Source organism: Vombatus ursinus, unplaced genomic scaffold (genome assembly GCF_900497805.2).
Source record: "Vombatus ursinus unplaced genomic scaffold, bare-nosed wombat genome assembly UNPS02014159.1, whole genome shotgun sequence".
Lineage (NCBI taxonomy): Eukaryota > Metazoa > Chordata > Mammalia > Diprotodontia > Vombatidae > Vombatus > Vombatus ursinus.
In genome coordinates, this window is record NW_020953937.1 from 1272253 (window position 1) to 1289067 (window position 16815).

Here is a 16815-nt window from a genome sequence, read left to right on the forward strand (position 1 = left end):
ACGGGCTTCAACCGCTTCTCTTCCCACCCCCAGGACCCCCCCCCTCGGACCCAGAGCATCCCTGTCACTCCCGGAGGAGGAGGAGGAGGAGGAGGTGACCATGGAGCGGCTGGGCCTGGACTGGAGGGGGAGAGGTGAGGAGGGAGGGGACCTGGGGGGGGAGGGGAGAGGGGAGGGGGCGGGGGAAGGGGGGATCGGGGAGAAGGGGGGCGCCCTGGGGGGGAGGGAAGGGTCCGCGGGATCTCCCTCTTCTGAGCTGTTCTGGCCCCCTTGCACCCACTCGCCCCCAGGCCAGGTGATGAGCCCTCCTGGATTCTGGGGCCAGCCCGGCTTCAGGCGGAGGGATTTGGGGGGGCCTGCCCCGCCCAGATGTCTTGAGGGGGTTGGGTTCCCCTCGACATTCACTAAGCTTTACCTGCTCAGCGGGCCCTGGGGGGTGGGCAGCAGCAGCAGGGAGCACCTGCCCTGGGCACTGGCCCTCTGGAGGGGTGGCAGGAGGTGGGCAGCAGAGGGAAGGCTCCGTGTGCGGAGTGGGCGTTAGCTGCGATGGGAAGGAGGCCCCGTCACTGGAGGGTGGGGCCACCGGCCAGAGAAGAGGGTTGGGGTCCCCTGTGCATCCGCCTCATCACGTGAGCCAGGGGTGAAAGGCCTCAGTGTTTTCTGTAAAGTAGGAGGCTGGGGCTCAGCTGAGAGTGGGGGGAGGGCCCAGGTGCGGTGGCCGCGCAGCTCTGCAGGGCAGCGGGCACATCGGGGGCAGGGTTTTCTCCAGCTTTGTTTGGCAGCACGTGAGAGAAGCAGAGGGTGGGAATGACCCACGGCTGACGCTTGGCAGGGCGAGATGGCAAGAACCCCGAGAGAGGAGGGCACCAGGGGGTCAAGATGGGGCAGGGAAGGAGCTGAGGGGTGGAGGGAAGGCAGAAGCTCAGGAGGCCGGGTGGGATGGAGGAGACCCTCCTGGAGGTGAATAGGTTGATGTGGAAGGTTAGAGCATTTGAGGAAGTATCAGTGTGTGTGGAGCCCCCCCCCCCCCCAGTGTGAGGGCAGGAGTTGGGAGGGACAGATGGAGCCTGGCACTGAACTCTGGGGAAAGAAGGGCAGTGGCCTGGAGGCTGGAGCCACCAAAGTGCCCAGTCTCGCTTGGCCGGTAGGTGGGGTCTGAGTGACCCTCAAAGAAGAAGAAGGGGTGGGGAGTCAGCCAGCCAGGGGAGGGGGGCTCCAGGCCGTGCCCTCAGGAGAGGCCGGAAGATGGAAGGATGAGAAAGGAAAGGTTTTCAGATGAAAACAGGTTTGTTACCCACTGAATGCACATCCAGAGACCCCGAGGAAGGGGTGGCCAGCTCTGAGTGCAGCTTTGCGGGTCGGGGGGAGGACAGGCTTTGGCTAATGGCCGCCGTGGGCATCCTTGGGGCCTCTTGCGGCCCTGCAGGCTCTCAGGCCGGGCTTGGGAGGAGTGAGGGGTCACTGCAGGCCGGGGAGAGGCTCAGTCTGTTTTGAGGCAGCCCTGTTGTCCCCCTCTCAAGGTCCGTCCCCTCCCTTGTTCCACTTTCCCGAGTTTTAACATGTGATTTTAACTTACTGGCGCCTTTTCTTACTTCGTGTGCTGATTAACGATTCTCGTTCTCCCGGCTTCCTTTATTTCTTCACATTCCATTTTCTGTGCCTTTCTCCACCCAAGTCCTTTCCCTTCTTCCCTTCCTCACTCCCCCTCCCCCTTCTCTGCTCTGGTCCTTTGCTCTTTGGCCGTCCTAGGAAGCGCCCTCTCCTCCCGTCCCGCCCCTCCTTTGCCGCCTTGCCTGTCGTCCTGCAGGACCTCTTCCTCTGGTGACCTTTGACTTCTTTAGGGCCATCGCTGTCCCGTCTAGCTTCATCGCTCCCCCCTTTTACAAGGCCCCTTCGGTAATTTAGCCCCGAAAAATATCAGTGTCCCCGTAGGCAGGGGCCGGGGGGTCCAGGAGGTGTAGACTGCCACGTTTAGTGCCTCCTCCTCCCCCATCTCTCTGTTTGACTTCTGCTTTCACTCTTGGGAAATCTCTGTCCTCTCCGGTGGTCTTCTCGTGCCGTGCGGTCTACCCTGCCGGTGTTGCTATTGTCTGAGGTGTTTGTGGAGCAGGACTTCCTCTCCCTCTGATGCTCCAGCTGCCTGTTACTGAGCCTGTCCTTGTTCATTGATGGTTGGGCACAGGGCGCTGAGGCCTCTGCAGCTGGGAAACGCGCTTGTGTTTGCTGGTTGGTGTGGAGTGGTCTGGAGCCATGCCCGTGGGCTTTCCTCTTTCTCCTGGTCACTCGGAGGATTTCTTATTTGTCAGTGGACGCGTTCAATGACCTAGTCTGTTGGAGGCGGTCGGGCCGTCTCTTGTGCTGTTTCTGGCATTGTGGTGCTCAGGTTTGTGGGCAGCCTGGGATCCCGAAGCTGCCTCCACGCAGCCGTCGTCAAGAGCAACACGGTTTTTGCTGTTGCCTTTTGCTTTGCCTCCCAGCGTCTAGATTCCCAGCTCTGTTGCTCTGGGGACACCTGCTGTCATGGGTTCAGGTTTTTCCTTCTGTCTGCTTTCACAATTCTAATTTCTTTTTGGCCGCTCAGAAACGGCCTGCTGTGATTTTGGCGTGCTTCCTTTAGTCGCAGACTCCGGGCTCTTTTCCGGGATCTGGAGGCCACAGTCCCTTCTGTTGTGGATATCTTCCTTTTTTGTTCAAGGTCTTTGAGTTTCCTCCCTCGTGAGAACTTGGGTGATTTCCGTCTTGTTATCCCCTTGTGGTCCCCTGCCTCTCGCTTTCTGCCTCAGCCCTGTTTGAGGGAGGTTTTCCCTGGGGGCTGGCCCTCTGAGCCGTCTCCTCGTCTTAGGCCCCTCTCTATCCCCACCCCCCCTCTCCCCCAACCCTCTGCCTGGGGCTCTGGTAGAAGGAACTTGGGGCCCGACCAACCCACAGGCATGGTCTCCTGCAGCCTTGGCCTGGGAGTCAGTCCCTTAGAACCACCTGGCGTAAGACAAGCCAGCAGAGCACAGACGAGTTATCTGGAACAGGAGGAAGCTGTCTAGACAGGCTTGGCCCTTCTGGCTGGCTCGCTCGCTCAGCCCCCTCGGACAGTGGCGGCTCCTGTTCTCATCCCAGGAGAGGACAGCTGCCCGTACCGTTTGACCCTGGGTGCCCACCCAGCTGCGGGGGCACGGTGGAGGGGGGGACCCTAAGCAGAGTTGGCCACGTCTTCCCTCATCCTCCTTTTTCTCCCTTCTCAGCTCTGTCTTGTGAAAACGCCGCTGTCCGCCGAGAGAGGAACGTCCATGAGGGGGAGGGAGCGACGGCGCCCAGGGGCCTAGCAGCCCCCTACCAGGTGAGTGGGGGCTTCCTTCCCACCTCGTTCTCTGGCTGTGGGCTCCTCGTCTTCCCCTTTCTGCCAGAGAAGGCCTGGGAATATCACGTGGACCGGAGACTTGGGTCTCCGCTTCCCAGGCAGCCGTTAGAGGGCCACCCCCAGGGGCAGACGGCCCCTGAGACCCCTTCTGGCTCTGGTCATTGCCAGGTGTCTGAAGGGCTGGCCCTGGACGCCAGAATTCTGGCTCGCAGAAAGGGCCGCCGGACACATTCAGGGTGTGTGGACGCTCTCTGTCAGCGTGAGTCCACACTCCTTTCCAGAACGGCTGGGCTGCTTCGCTGCCCCACCGCCAGTGCTGTAACGAGGGCATCTGCCAGCATTGACTGGTCCCGTCTAGGCCTTCCATCTGCATTTCTCTGATTGTTCGTTGGAGCCGGTCCTCGTGGTTGTTGAGAAGTTTACTAAATTCTCCTGTTCTGTCCGCTAGTATGCCAATAGTTTTCTGCATATTGAACCTTGCTAGGCAGAGGTCCTGCTTGGATCTCAAAGAATCAGCGTTAGGCATTTTGGTACCACCGCGTCAATGTTGGCTGGGGATTCTTCCTTGGGCCTCCTTAGTTGGGGCAGCAGGACCTTTGTCTTCTAGAAGGACCCTGGCACAGTGCTTGGCGAGACCTCCTTCTCCACCATGCGCAGTCCCTGAAAACGGCTCAGACACCCCGTGGAGACAGTGCCTGCAGCCTTCGGGCTCAGCTGGTCTGGGCCCTAGAGCCACCCGGCAGGTGCTTTGTGGCCCCCTGCCACTTCCCACAGAGCTGGTCGTCCTCACGGGTGTGGCCGTGTGGCCCTAAACACTCTTCTAGCCCGGGGCGCGCTCCGCCATCCCCAGCTCGCCTCACACACAGCCGTGCCGGTTTCTTCCCTATTTCAGAGAGAGCTGCCTCGTGGAAGTAAGTTAGCAGGGAGATCTCTGCAGCCCATCAGTGAAGCAAGTCAGCCAGCCTATTAAGAATAACAGTGTGCCCGGCACCGTGCAATGTACACCAGTACAGAAAAGAGGCAGTCCCTGCCTCTCGGAGAAGAGAGGGCCGGGCCGGGGCTGCCGTGCAGGGGCTGAGCCGCCTGAGAGGGGAGATACCGGATGGCGGAGGGGGCAGTTCTGTGGGTCGGGCAGTGTCTGGGTCTCTCCACACCACCACAGCTAGAAATGCAGGGCCTGCTCCTTTTCCAGCGTGGCCTGGTACCTCGCCTCCTGAGGGCCTGGGCCCCCCACGGCTCAGCGCTCCGTCAGGCCCAGCCCACATGCTGAATCGTTGAATCTCCTCCAGTCGATCGGGGTGTCTCAGAGCCCCGCCATCTCGGTCAGTTCCTTTGGTGGAGTGGTGAATTGGTCCCAAATTATTGGAAAACCATTGGTAATGGTTTTCAAGAAAAATGATGAAAGCTGTTCAGCTCTGGAGCCCGGTGACGCCCACCATTGAGTTCTCCCCTCTGAGCCGTTTTTGAGTCTGACGTGGGGTTGGTCATTTTATTTCCTCAGAACCAGTATAATCCCTTCCCCGTCTTGAGGGCTGGGCTGGCCGGGCTGGCCGGGCCAGGCAGATTTGGGAGGAGGCTCCGTCCATTGGTTTTGTTGTCCTTTTTGAGCAGATTCATTTGACTTGGGTTGGCTTGCTTTGTATTACTGCATTTGTTAAACCCTTGCTGCATGCAGGCCAGCGTGCGGCCTCCTGCTCTGGGACTCGCAGAGGTTTCTGCAGGAAGTCAGATGGAGGAGGCCCCATGGTTGTTGGGGTGCGAACCCTCGAGTGCTTGCTAAAGTCAGGGCCGAGGACTGTGGGAAGCCGGTGCCGAGTCGCTTCCATGAGCAGGAAGGTGGGAGCGGTGTGGGCAGTCTGCCTGGCCCGGCCCCCCTGCCTTCCATCCCTCCTCTGGGTGCCCATGCATGGCTCTTCCTACATAAGCTTCTCCCGGGCCATGGCAGGGGAGGGGGGGCGGCCCTGGCCTGTCCAGCTGGCCTGTGCCCCTCTGGGCACCTCTCCGTGAACACGCGAACAGCTCCTTGTGTCTAGTTAGGTGAGCGCTGGTCGTTGCAGCCTTTACTTCACCCATTTATCTCTTGGGGAATGAACAGCTCTTAATTCATTCTGTAGCTTTGGTGGTCAGCATTTATTTCTTAAATATTTTCAGTCAGCAGATTCTTTTCTGTTGGCCCATTACGAAGGGGTCCCTTCTGCCGAGAGAGAGCGCGTGTCCTTGTCCAGAGCCGAGGCAGAGGAGAGTGGGGCCTCCCCTCCCACCCGGTGTCCCTGAGCCCCTGTGGTTTCACTGGTGTGGAGAACTCCCAGAGGAGGAAATTTGCTCCACCAGCACAGGTCCACTCCTCAGCAGCACACAAACTGGGGTCAGGGTCTGGCCTTGGACCTGGGTCTTCCTGGCTTGGAGCCCAGGTCTCTAACCTCGGGCTGAGGCGCCAGGAACACAGCCTAGTCCTGAGATGGGGGAAGGGGTCCCTGCGCTGCCAGAGTGGGATGGTAATAGCACCTCCTTCTCAAGGTTATTGTGAGGATGGAATGAAATAATAATTGTAAAGTGCTGAGCACACTTTGTTAGTGCTAGCTGTTATTATAATTATAATACAGATAGCTCCTTCAGTTACCTCCACCCATGAATACGGAACAGTTTACATTGAAACAATGCTTATAGCCATCAGTATTTACCATTAGATGTTAAAATGGATAAAAAATTGAAACATTAATTTAAAATGGTCATCATATGCCCATCACATGTTAAGTTAAATAATATTTTCCAAAAGAAACAAAACAGGACAAAAAAAAGGAGAAAAAAAAGCATTGTTTTATACATTTTTGTAAATCTCTTTACTGTCCGGCTTACCAGAAGAAGACAGCTGGGTCCTCCCAGCAGCTTCTGCATTCAATCTGTTGTTTTGGTTGCAGTATGTGGAAGAAAAAAAAAACTGGCTTCACAAAGATATGTGGTTAGAAAAGGGAGGAGGAGTATTTTTTTTAATAGTAATTTTTAAATGTTTTAGCATAAAATTGCAGACTGGGCCCCCCACGGGTTCAGATGCACTGCGAGGACTGGTGCTTTTACATCTCTAAGCACCTGGGCCATCCGCAGTCCCGATAGATATCTGGCCACTGGACCCAGATGGCCCTGGGGGAGAAAGTGAGGCTGGCGACCTTGCCCAGCCCTCCCTCACTCAGATCAAAGTCAATTGCAAGCCCTGTCGTCCCGTCCCTGATGTTGAGGTGCTCTTGGAGAACGCAGGACCAACCCAACCCCCAGTGAGCAGCGCCTGAGGGAGCCCAGGTCCATGTTGGTGGCTCGCAGGGCTGAGCAGGATGGGAAGCCAAGGCCTCCTGCCTCTGGCCCGGGGAACACAAACCAGGCCAATTCTCCTCTCTATAAAGAGAAATGCCCAGATAAACGAGAGAGAAGCCAGCCCAGACTTGGCGCTCCGAGCACGGCTCTGGCAAGGCAGATCCCCCCACGCGCTCACTCCTCATCTGCACGGCGGGGATGATCCCAGCGCCTCCTCCGAGGGTGGGGGGAAGATCCAGAGAGAGGCTGGCGCAGGGAGCACTTCCAGATGTTAGCTGGGCTGCTGTCACTGTTGTGTGTTTGACGTTGCAGGCCCCGGTGACTTTCAAGGATGTGTCTGTGGACTTCACCCGCGACGAGTGGATGCAGCTGGATCGTCCTCAGAGGGCCCTGTACCGGGACGTGATGCTGGAGAACTACCGGAACCTGCTCCTGGTCTCGCTGGGTAAGGCGGCTGTCGTCCGGGACTCGGGCTGTGCCCTCTGGTCTCAGATTCTCCCCCAGGCTCGGGCTGCGCCCGCTGGCCTCGGCCTCCCCCAGGCTCGGGCTGCGCCCGCTGGTCTCAGCCTCCCCCAGGCTTGAGCTGTTCCTGCTGGGGTCTCCACTTCCACCTTTGGGAGATGAAAGTAGGTGTCAGGAAGCCAAGCAGTGAGCTGCTCCTTTTAGCAGGGTTTCAGCTAATGCTGAGGGGCTGCATTTTCCCCGTCACACCTGTTTTTACATTGTAGAAAAAGACTGCTTCTCTTTCTGCCTCGGTTGCTCTCAGTAGGTGTGCCCACCTTTTTGCCTTTCCCAGCTTTGATTACGTGCTTTCTTACAGGCCTTTGTTAGGAGCCTGTCATTCCATCATCCAGAATTCCAAGCCCCATTCTGAAGACACCTAGCCCTATTCCAGTGGTCACTTTCCCCCAACTTGGCCTTTCTCCTTTGAAACCCTCACCTTCCATTAACAATGAAAATTCTGCTGGCTCCCCAGGGATGGCGAGTGCCCATCTGGCACGCCCTGGCTCCCTGCCCTTCCACCTCCCTGGGGAGCCACACCTTCAGAGCTGGCTAAAGCCTTGCCCTCCCGCAGGCTGGATGGCCAGCCCCCTGTCCCTGGAGCCCACGAGTGGGAGAAATGCAGATCTTTCCCTTCGGGCACAGGTCCCTGCTCTCCAGTGTGGTGGAAGCGACATTCCCAGGCCTCGCTCCTGTGGATCTGCTCTGGCCAGACTCAAATGAAGCAGTGTTCTTCTCAGGTTCCAAGCCCAACTTGCCGGTGCCACTGTCTGGTCAGTGCAGAGAGTCTCAGATTTGGAAGGAACCTCCTAGTCCAACTTGGACTTCGCTGACAAGAGCCTCTGCTCAGAGACTTCCAGGCGTATCCTGCTGCCCTCCCCTCCCTCCGTCGGCCAAACTCTTAGCGGCCCCTTCCCCTGGTTCTGATCTGACTTCTGGCCTCATCCCTCAGCCGCGATTGCCCTCGGCCATCTCAGCAGCGACGGCGTTCGATCCACGAGCCTTTTTCTCCCCTCTTTGCTGCTGCCGCCACTTCTCAGTCCTCCAGCCCCAGCTTTCTGGCCTTCCTTAATGCTTGCGTGAGCTCTCCCCATCACCTGCTATGGGATCTGCCTGCCTCTAGCATCCCCAATCTGATCCTTTGTCCAGACAGCAGCCCAAGGCCAGGGAGGTCACTGGGACCTGAGCCGTCTGCATCCAGTGGTTCCTTGTTCCCCCTAGGAGATAAACGTTCCTCTGGCGTTTGAAGCCCCTTACAGTTCCACTGTAGCACTGACTATCCAGGCTGGTTTCCCATCAGTCCGCCTCACATATTGTCTCTGCCGGCTGAACCGGTTCAGGGGATAGAGATCCGGTCCGGCAGTCGGAAGACCGAGTTCACGTCCGGCCTCACACACTTCCTAGCTGTGACTCCTTCTCTCAGCCTCATTTTCCTCAACTGTGAAATGGGGATCATAACGACCCCTCCCTCTCCAGGGTGCTGGCATGAAGGCCTAGGCCCTTCCCTCTCTTCCTGTGACTTTCCACGTCCCTCCTTCATACCCTCAGAGAGACTGTTCCTTATCCCTAGAATACACTCCTTCGGCCCAGCTGAATCCTTTGCTTCCTTCTACGTTAGGGGCAGCTCGGTTCGGTGGATGGGGTGCCAGACGCAGGGTCAGGAAGACCTGAGTTCAAATCTTACCTCAGACATGTAGCAGCCTGATCCTACACAAGGCACTTAACCTCTGTTTCCTTATCTGTAAAATGGGGACAATAACAATAGTAGCTACTCCTAGGAATGTGGTGAGGATAAAATTGAGTAAGATTTGTCAAGGTGAAGTGCGTGGTCCTCACCCTGTCCGCACTGTTATCAGTGTCCGCCTTCTCCCAGGATTACTTTTCAGTGACTGTATACCGGTTCATTTCCCTAGGAAGAATGGAAGCTCTGTGTATCCCCAGGACGCTGCATGGCACCGTGCATTTATTAAACGCCTACTGAATTAATAAGTTCCCTTTCTGAAGAGAGGATTCTCAGGAACCTTTCCTTCCACGTCCCTAAAATCTCCCTCCTGATTTCCTCCCTCCTTCCTGTAACAGCTCCTCAAGTACTTTAAGATCGTGGTAGAAGAGAGCCCCTCCCCAGTCTCTTTCAGACAGACTATTCCTGGTCTTCTCATTTTGCACGATTTGCTGTCTCCCCACCATTGTTGTTACCATTTTCTGGAGACACTTAGGCTTGTTAACTTCCTTCCCAAAGAATATTGCTCTAAATTGAACACAGTTTCCATAAGGATTCTGCCCAGGACATGCTGAAGTTCAGGTCTCCCCCATTTAGGACCTGGCTTCTCCCAAAGCAGCCGAAGCTTGTGCAGTGTGTTTGGACCCAACACGCTTAGCGGTTCACTAGATGCCTTGGCGAATTGAGTGCCAGACGTGGAGTCAGGAAGACCCAGATTCGAATCCTGCCTCAGATACTGTCTGGGCGACCTTTAATCAAGTCACTTAATCTCAGTCAGCTTCAGTTTCCACGTCTGTAAAATGAGAATAGAAATAGCACCTACCTCACAGGGTATAGCTCTAAGGAGATCCTAAAAGTACTTTGCAAAAACCTTAAGGCACTAGATCACCGTGAGCTCTTATTACTATGAGAAATGTGCTTGGGATGGCCGTAGCACCTCAGGTTCTCTCCAAAAAGCCTCAAGGGCCCGGCTTGGAGTCCTGAAACTGGGCGGCTGTCCGGACGCCTTTTCCATTCCCTGTTCTGTTTTGTTTTTCTTCCCACTAGCAGGGCATCCAATTTCCAAACCAGATGTGATCTCCCGGTTGGAGCAAGGGGGAGTGCCATGGGTGCTGAAGAAAGGAACCACAGGACGGGCCCCTTCAGGTGAGTGCAGAGAGACAGAGACAGGAGTCATTGCAAACTAAGGTTTTCTTGGCCCGGCGGGAAGAAGCAGCGCTTTGAGAGAGGTCGCTTCATGGCCCTCATACCTGTGAAAGAAGGCTGAGGCGAGCCTTAATGAACTTCCTCAGATTTGAGAAACTTTTTTTTTTCTTCAAATTAAATTTTATTTTCAGTTCCAAATTCTCCCCGTCCCACCTCCATTGTCATACACTCTACTACTCTGCATCTCATCCATGAAGATATTGGGAAAGAGTTTGTCAAATGCATTGCCAAAATCTTGAAGGCTGCCCCCTCCGCTGATCTACCAGGTTAAAACCCTGTCCATAAGGGAAATGAAGTCGTTGATCATGGATTGATTTATCATGGAACCTGAATTGGGTTCTTTTGGAATTGCCCTTTTGGCTTAACGTGTTGAGTTTTTAAAAAATTTTGGCAATGAACTTAACTCTTTGTAATTTATAGAATCTACTTTTCCCTCTTCTGCTTCTTTTCCAAAAGAAACCATGACGTGTACTCATCACCACTGTTCTGACATAGCTCTGGCTCCATGATTTCTCAGAATTTCTCAGAGAGTGTCCTCATTCCTGTCTGTAAGTTCTTTCACTATATTAAGCTGGACTTCCCTGACTTGCCTTGGATTTAAGTCACTAAATGATGTTCGGGAGGTATTATTGTGTCCCGGAAAGAGCCAGGACTAGGGGTCAGAACATCTTGTCTTAGTGTAAGCCCGTCCTCCGTAGTAGCACGTCCTTGGGTTACCTCTCCTGAGCCTATCGCTCTCCTCTAAAAGACCCAGATTCCAGTGTCTAAATGACAGCATACGTGGGCAGGTCTTTGTGAACTTTAAGACATTGTGCAGATATGAAGAGCTGTTGTTATTTCAGCTACTGCTTAAAGTTTGACAGTTCTTGATTAGGAAGACCAGACTAAATGGGCCATCTTTTCCTTCTTTCAGATAGGGAGACTAAGCCTGAAGCCAAGGAGTCAGCTTCTAAGCCGTTCATCTCCGTGGAAGAATCCTTTGCAGGGAGATCCATAAGGGAGGATTCTCAAGGGTGTGATTTGGCCCCAGCTGGTGAATCTGCTAGCAGGTCAGAGCAGCAGATGGGAAGCCAGGAGGTAGAGTCCAAGTACATCCGAGGGTCCCCCAAGAAAACAGCCGGCAGAGGGAGAGGCCACGAATACAAGAAGTTTGGAAGAAGTCTCAGCCTGGAGGCAAACTCATTTCCTCAGCAGAAACTTCCTAGAGGAAAGTTACTCCGCAAAAGTGATGCACGTGGAAAGAGCTTCAAACAGTATTCAGAGCTGGTGAAAGGCAATAGAATCTCCTCAGGGAAGAAACTTTCTAAGTACAATGAATGTAGTAAGTCCTATAGTCACAGCGTAGACCTTCTTCAGTATAGAATACATAATGGAGAGAAACCCTACGAATGCCGTGAATGTGGAAAAGCCTTCAGCCGAAGAACGAACCTTACTGTCCATCAGAGGATTCATACTGGAGAGAAACCCCACAAATGTAGTGATTGTGGCAAGGCCTTCATCCAGAGTGCACAACTCACTGTCCATCAGAGGATTCATACTGGGGAAAAACCCCACAAATGCAGTGAATGCGGAAAGGCCTTCATCCAGAGAGCCCAGCTTGCTGTACATCAAAGAATTCATACTGGAGAGAAACCCCATAAATGTAATGAATGTGGAAAGGCCTTCATCTCTAGAACACACCTTACAGTGCATCAGCGAATTCATACTGGAGAGAGACCTTACAAATGCAACGATTGTGGGAAAGCTTTTATCCAGAGGGCACAACTTGCTATACATCAAGGAACTCATATTGGGGAGAATCCCCATATATGTAATGAATGTGGGAAAGCCTTTAACCACATATCAGCCCTTAATTCCCATCAAAGAATTCATACTGGAGAGAAGCCTTATAAATGTAGTGAATGTGATAAAGCTTTCAATCACTATTCTTCCCTTGCTCACCATCAGAAGATCCATATCAGAGGGAATCCTTATGAATGTAATGAATGTGGGAAAGCCTTCAACCGAAGATCATTTCTAACTTACCACCAGAGAATTCACACTGGAGAGAAGCCTCATAAATGTAATGAATGTGGGAAAGCCTTCAGTTACAAGTCTTCCCTCACTCAACATCAGAAAATTCATACAGGAGGGAAGCTCATATGTAATGAATGTGGCAAAGCCTTCAATGGCAAAGCACTCCTTATGTACCATCAGAGAATCCATACTGGAGAGAAACCCTATAAATGTAATGAATGTGGTAAGGCCTTCAATTGCAATTCTTCCCTTACTCACCATCAGAAAACGCATACTGGGTGGAGACCTTACGAATGTAATGAATGTGGGAAAGCCTTCAGTAGGAGCACGCACCTTACAGAACATCTGAGAATTCACACTGGAGAGAAGCCCCATAAGTGTAATGACTGTGGGAAGGCCTTCATCCAGTTTACTCATCTCACTGTACATCAGAGAATTCATACTGGGGAGAAACCTCATAAATGTAATGAATGTGGAAAGGCCTTCAAATATAGATCGTCCTTTACCTCCCACAGAAGAATTCATACTGGAGAGAAACCTCATAAATGTAATGTGTGTGGCAAGGCCTTCACCCAGATCACCCATCTTACTGTACATCAGAGAACTCATACTGGAGAGAAACCTTATGAATGTAATGTATGTGGGAAAGCCTTCAAACACAGCTCATCCCTCACTTCCCATTACAGAACTCACGTCAATGAGAAACGACAAATTTAGTGAATTGTGTGAAGTCATCTTTTCACTTGGGAAAGACCTTCACTCACATCAAAGAATACAAACAGTATATAAGTAAAAATATGGCAAAGCTTTCAACCACAACTCATCCCTTACCATCAGCAAAGTCATATTGCAGAGAAGCCTTATAAAAACAGCCCTGTGAATGTAATGAGTGTGGTAAGGTATATATGGAAGCACCATCTTACTGAAAGTTAAGACAATTCATAATAAGTAGAAACCCTTCCATGTGCAGGAACTATCTCAGTTCCCATATTGGCTTCCCAAGTCTTTTCCTCTTTCCTCAAAGCTCTTTTAACCCCTTTGCCTCCCACAGTTTCAGCTGGTGACAGCTATTCACGTTGACAAGATCCAGCGTATAATCTCTCAAACCACCCCCCTTCTCTCCCCTCTCCCCCCCCCATACTATCACTTTATCTTTCTTCAGGTCCCAGGAGCAGCTGTCCTTATTTTAATTAAGCAGAAACCCTGTGCTTGTGCCCTTGAACTCTTCCTTTCTTGCCTCTTCCAAAACTTCCTCTAGGAATGATCTCTTGTGCATCTCCAGTCTCCCTTTCACACAAGCCTTTCCCTCTGTCTGCAAGTGTCCTCGACTGCCCGGTGCTTTCAAACAAAATGCCTCCTTCTCTAGCATCCCATCCGTTTTCTTGGCTTCTGCACGCTTGTTGCACACTCCTTCCCGAAACATTCTCCCCTCCATGCTTTTCCGCTCCCACCGTTGACTCAGTCATCCCCAAATCCAGTCGTTTTCCATCAAGCCCTTACCCTCTCAGCCTCTTGGAAGCATTTGACACAGTTGCAATCCTCTCCTCCCTTGGTTCCGTGGGAAGCTTTTCTGTCCTGATTTTCCCACTTCTTTCTTGTAGTTCATTCCCCTCCAGACCCCTTCAGGGAGCTGTGCCCCAAGGCTCTGTTTGGGGTCCTCATTTCAACATGCTTTGCAGTTGGCTCTTCTGTCCTGACTTGAGCCATAACTTCTGTGCAGCTAACAGATCTCCAGCTCATCTTCCACTTTGGTGTGTTCCAGCTTGTTTCAGAGACAGGACTTGAGTTTGAATCCCAGCGGGTAAGTCTCTTCTTTGGACCCACGTTCCTCGTGGAGAAAATGAGGGAGTTGGATGGTGTTGACTTCTGAGGTCTCTTTGAGCTGTAACCTGTGGTGTTGTGACCCCCAAGTCTCATTGGCCCAGTGTTCTGGCCTGGAGGTCTTTTTCAGTTCTCTCTCTGATGTACTGTACTAGTTATCTTTCCCAACTTGATCTGCAGCATGGATAAGGGTATCATTCTCTGCCTTTATCTAAACTGCACAGGCCTAGACCATTGACTCACTGTACTGGAGAGCCCCTTCCAAGTTGAGCTGGAATCATAAATAACCGTGCTTTGGGTTCGTACATTCAGGCAGTTCTGAATCTGCCATACAGCCGGCATTTGGCTTTTACCACCCTGTGTATTTGCGTAAGTCTAGGTAAATGATGTCAGTCACATTTCTTTGTTTTTCCACTTATAAAACCGCCGAAGACAGCCTGTTGCTGAGCCCTTTCTAGCTGTTCTGTCCGCGTCCCTTCGGTTCAGTTGTGCAGTCTAGAAGTTTGCTAGGACTCGAGTCCAGCCCATTGGTGTGTCGGCTGTTCTCCTTCCTCTTGAAAATGGCTCCATATGTCCTTCCACAAGTCTGCAGTGCCTCTTCTGTCCCCATGATCTTCCAGAGGTCATCAGCAATAGCTTGTTGATTCATTTCAGTTGTGTCCAGCTCTTCATGACCCCATATGGGGTTTTCTTGGAAAAGATACCGGAGTGCTTTGCCGGTTCCTTCTCCAGGTCATTTTACAGGTGAGGAAGCTGAGCAAATAGGGTGAAGTGACTTGCCCGAGGTCCCACAGCTAGTGAGTGTCTGAGGCCGGATTGGAACTCGTGAAGGTGAGGCTTGACTCCTGACTTCCAGCACTCTACTCACGCGCCACCTGGCTGCCCAGTCACAGCGATCATCTCTGCCAGCCGTCTCGGTACCCGTATCTTTGTTGTTCATCTCCCTGGCAGAAAAGAACAAAACAAAAACCTCCAGCGAAATGACTCCAGCAGCAGTTTGGGGTTTTCTCTGATCGCGCCGCCTACCCCAGGCAGTTGTCTTGGTCCTTCTATGAGCCTCCTCTCTTACCCGCTCTTACTCACTATCAGGCTCACAGACAAGCCCCAAACCACCCCAAGTCTTACCGCTCCTGATGCTCTCGTGCAAGATCTGGCTCCTTTTGTGTTTGTCCTCTGTTGTGCTTTCTTAACATTTTGCTCATACTTTTCTGTATGCTTGGAGTTTACTCCTTTTACCTTGTGAACGTCTACCTGTTCTTCAAAGCCCAAATCAAATGTCTCTTTCCTACGCCCACCGTCACTCAAGCCCTTCTTCCATTTGTTGGAGATCCCCTCCCCTCACCCCAACAACACACAATACCTGGAACCCGAAAAGTAATTCGTGCCTTTCTGAGGCAGGTGTCCTCTATTCCAAATTATTTTCCCTTCTAAAAAGGGAGCCGCTTTGGCAAGGGACCCAGTTGAGTAAAAAGTGTACAGAATACCACATGGATCTGTAAGTCCAGGCAGGATCCACTAGAGAGGGTGAGCTGGGGCAGACGTGACCCCTTGTGGATGGCACATCAATTACGTCAGCATTGCACAGCCTCCTCCTTATTGAGGCCATCCAGGAACAAGGAAATGGATGAAAGCATTTCTGTCTGGACCAAGCCTGGCGTTGATGCAGCAGCCTGTTTGTGTGTGACAGGCCTGAAGGAATTGAAATTGAATGGGAGAAAGACAGCAGGGTCAATTACATTTGGAAAATTGACGGTGCTTTTAAAGATCCTAGGCTGATAAAACGACATGAAAACCCATATTTTCAATAAAAATGATTCCCTGGTGATGCATAAAATGATAAGGCCTGGGCTCAAAGTCAGCTGCAACACGTTTCCAGGGAAGAAAGGGCATGAAGGGTTTGTCATGTGGCAGGAATGGGGTGACATGGCAGCCCAAGTGCCCCAGTGGTGTCTGAAATGTGCACGACCAGGGAGGGAAGGGGGAGGCGATCTTTGGAACAGTGTAGACTGACCTGAATCCAACAGGGAGAGAAAACGTGGATGGGCCATGATCTGCAACAGTGGAGGGAAGAACCAGAAGAAATCACAGGTCCATTTTCTTTGTAGATATCATATCGTCTCATTAGACTGTTAATTCATTGTGGGCAGGGACCAGGTTTTTATATGTTTCCCTTGGATTTAGCACAGTTTTCTGTGCATATAGGATACTTAACAAATTAAACTCAATTTATGGTGTGAAAAGTTTCTTGAGTATGTACTTTACTGAAATCAGTGGATTTGAGTGTAAAAAACTATAAATGGTTTTCTGGCATTGCCTAGTGGCCCAAAATCCCCATTCCCAAGTGTCATGCTCCTGGCAATGGCGTAGGACTGCCTGAGAACATCTTAGTGTCAACAAGTTGCTAACAGGCAGATAAAGAATTCATACTGTACACCTTGCCCCAGGGATTTTTGTGTTAGATAAATCTTTAATGTGACTTCTTACTGGTGATTCTTGTAAAGTTGGGATGGAATTTTGAGTTCTATCAAGTCACACCATTCAACCTAATCCATTTATATATGTGTCTTTGGATAGGAGAAAAGGGGGAAAAAAAAACCAGCCACCATTTTGTGGCCTCTGGTACTGCTACAGTGTGTCACTGTCCCCTGAAATATCAGAGGATGGTAGTGGGGAGGGATAGCCTTGGGGTCCAGCATGGAGAAGGAGTCACTGGTAGAAATTTGGGAGCAAAGCTGTACTCTAGGTGCTTTCCTCTAATGGAGAGAAATTATCAATCCACTTAGCTATTCCTCAGGTCCTGGCTTGGATCCTGTGATCTCAAGGACTGACGTTATTGTCTGCCCACTGTTGGTGTCTTTTCCGGACCCTTGATTTCATCAGTACAGGCAGCTGA

General features: G+C 52.1%; 1 protein-coding gene across 2 annotated transcripts in view; it reads left to right on the forward strand.

The window, feature by feature from the left end:
• LOC114040912 (zinc finger protein 260-like) overlaps positions 1–14320 on the forward strand; it is a 15210-nt gene extending 890 nt beyond the window's left edge. The window contains exons 2-6 of one of the 2 annotated variants that reach the window (XM_027859134.1): positions 34–134; positions 3237–3331; positions 6971–7103; positions 9927–10025; positions 10999–14320. In XM_027859134.1, coding sequence (XP_027714935.1) covers positions 101–134; positions 3237–3331; positions 6971–7103; positions 9927–10025; positions 10999–12818 — 2181 coding nt within the window. In that variant the 5' untranslated portion in view covers positions 34–100 and the 3' untranslated portion in view covers positions 12819–14320. The remainder of the gene's footprint in view (positions 1–33; positions 135–3236; positions 3332–6970; positions 7104–9926; positions 10026–10998) is intronic. The other variant, XM_027859135.1, reaches the window with a different exon arrangement.
• The last annotated feature ends 2495 nt before the right edge of the window (positions 14321–16815 follow it).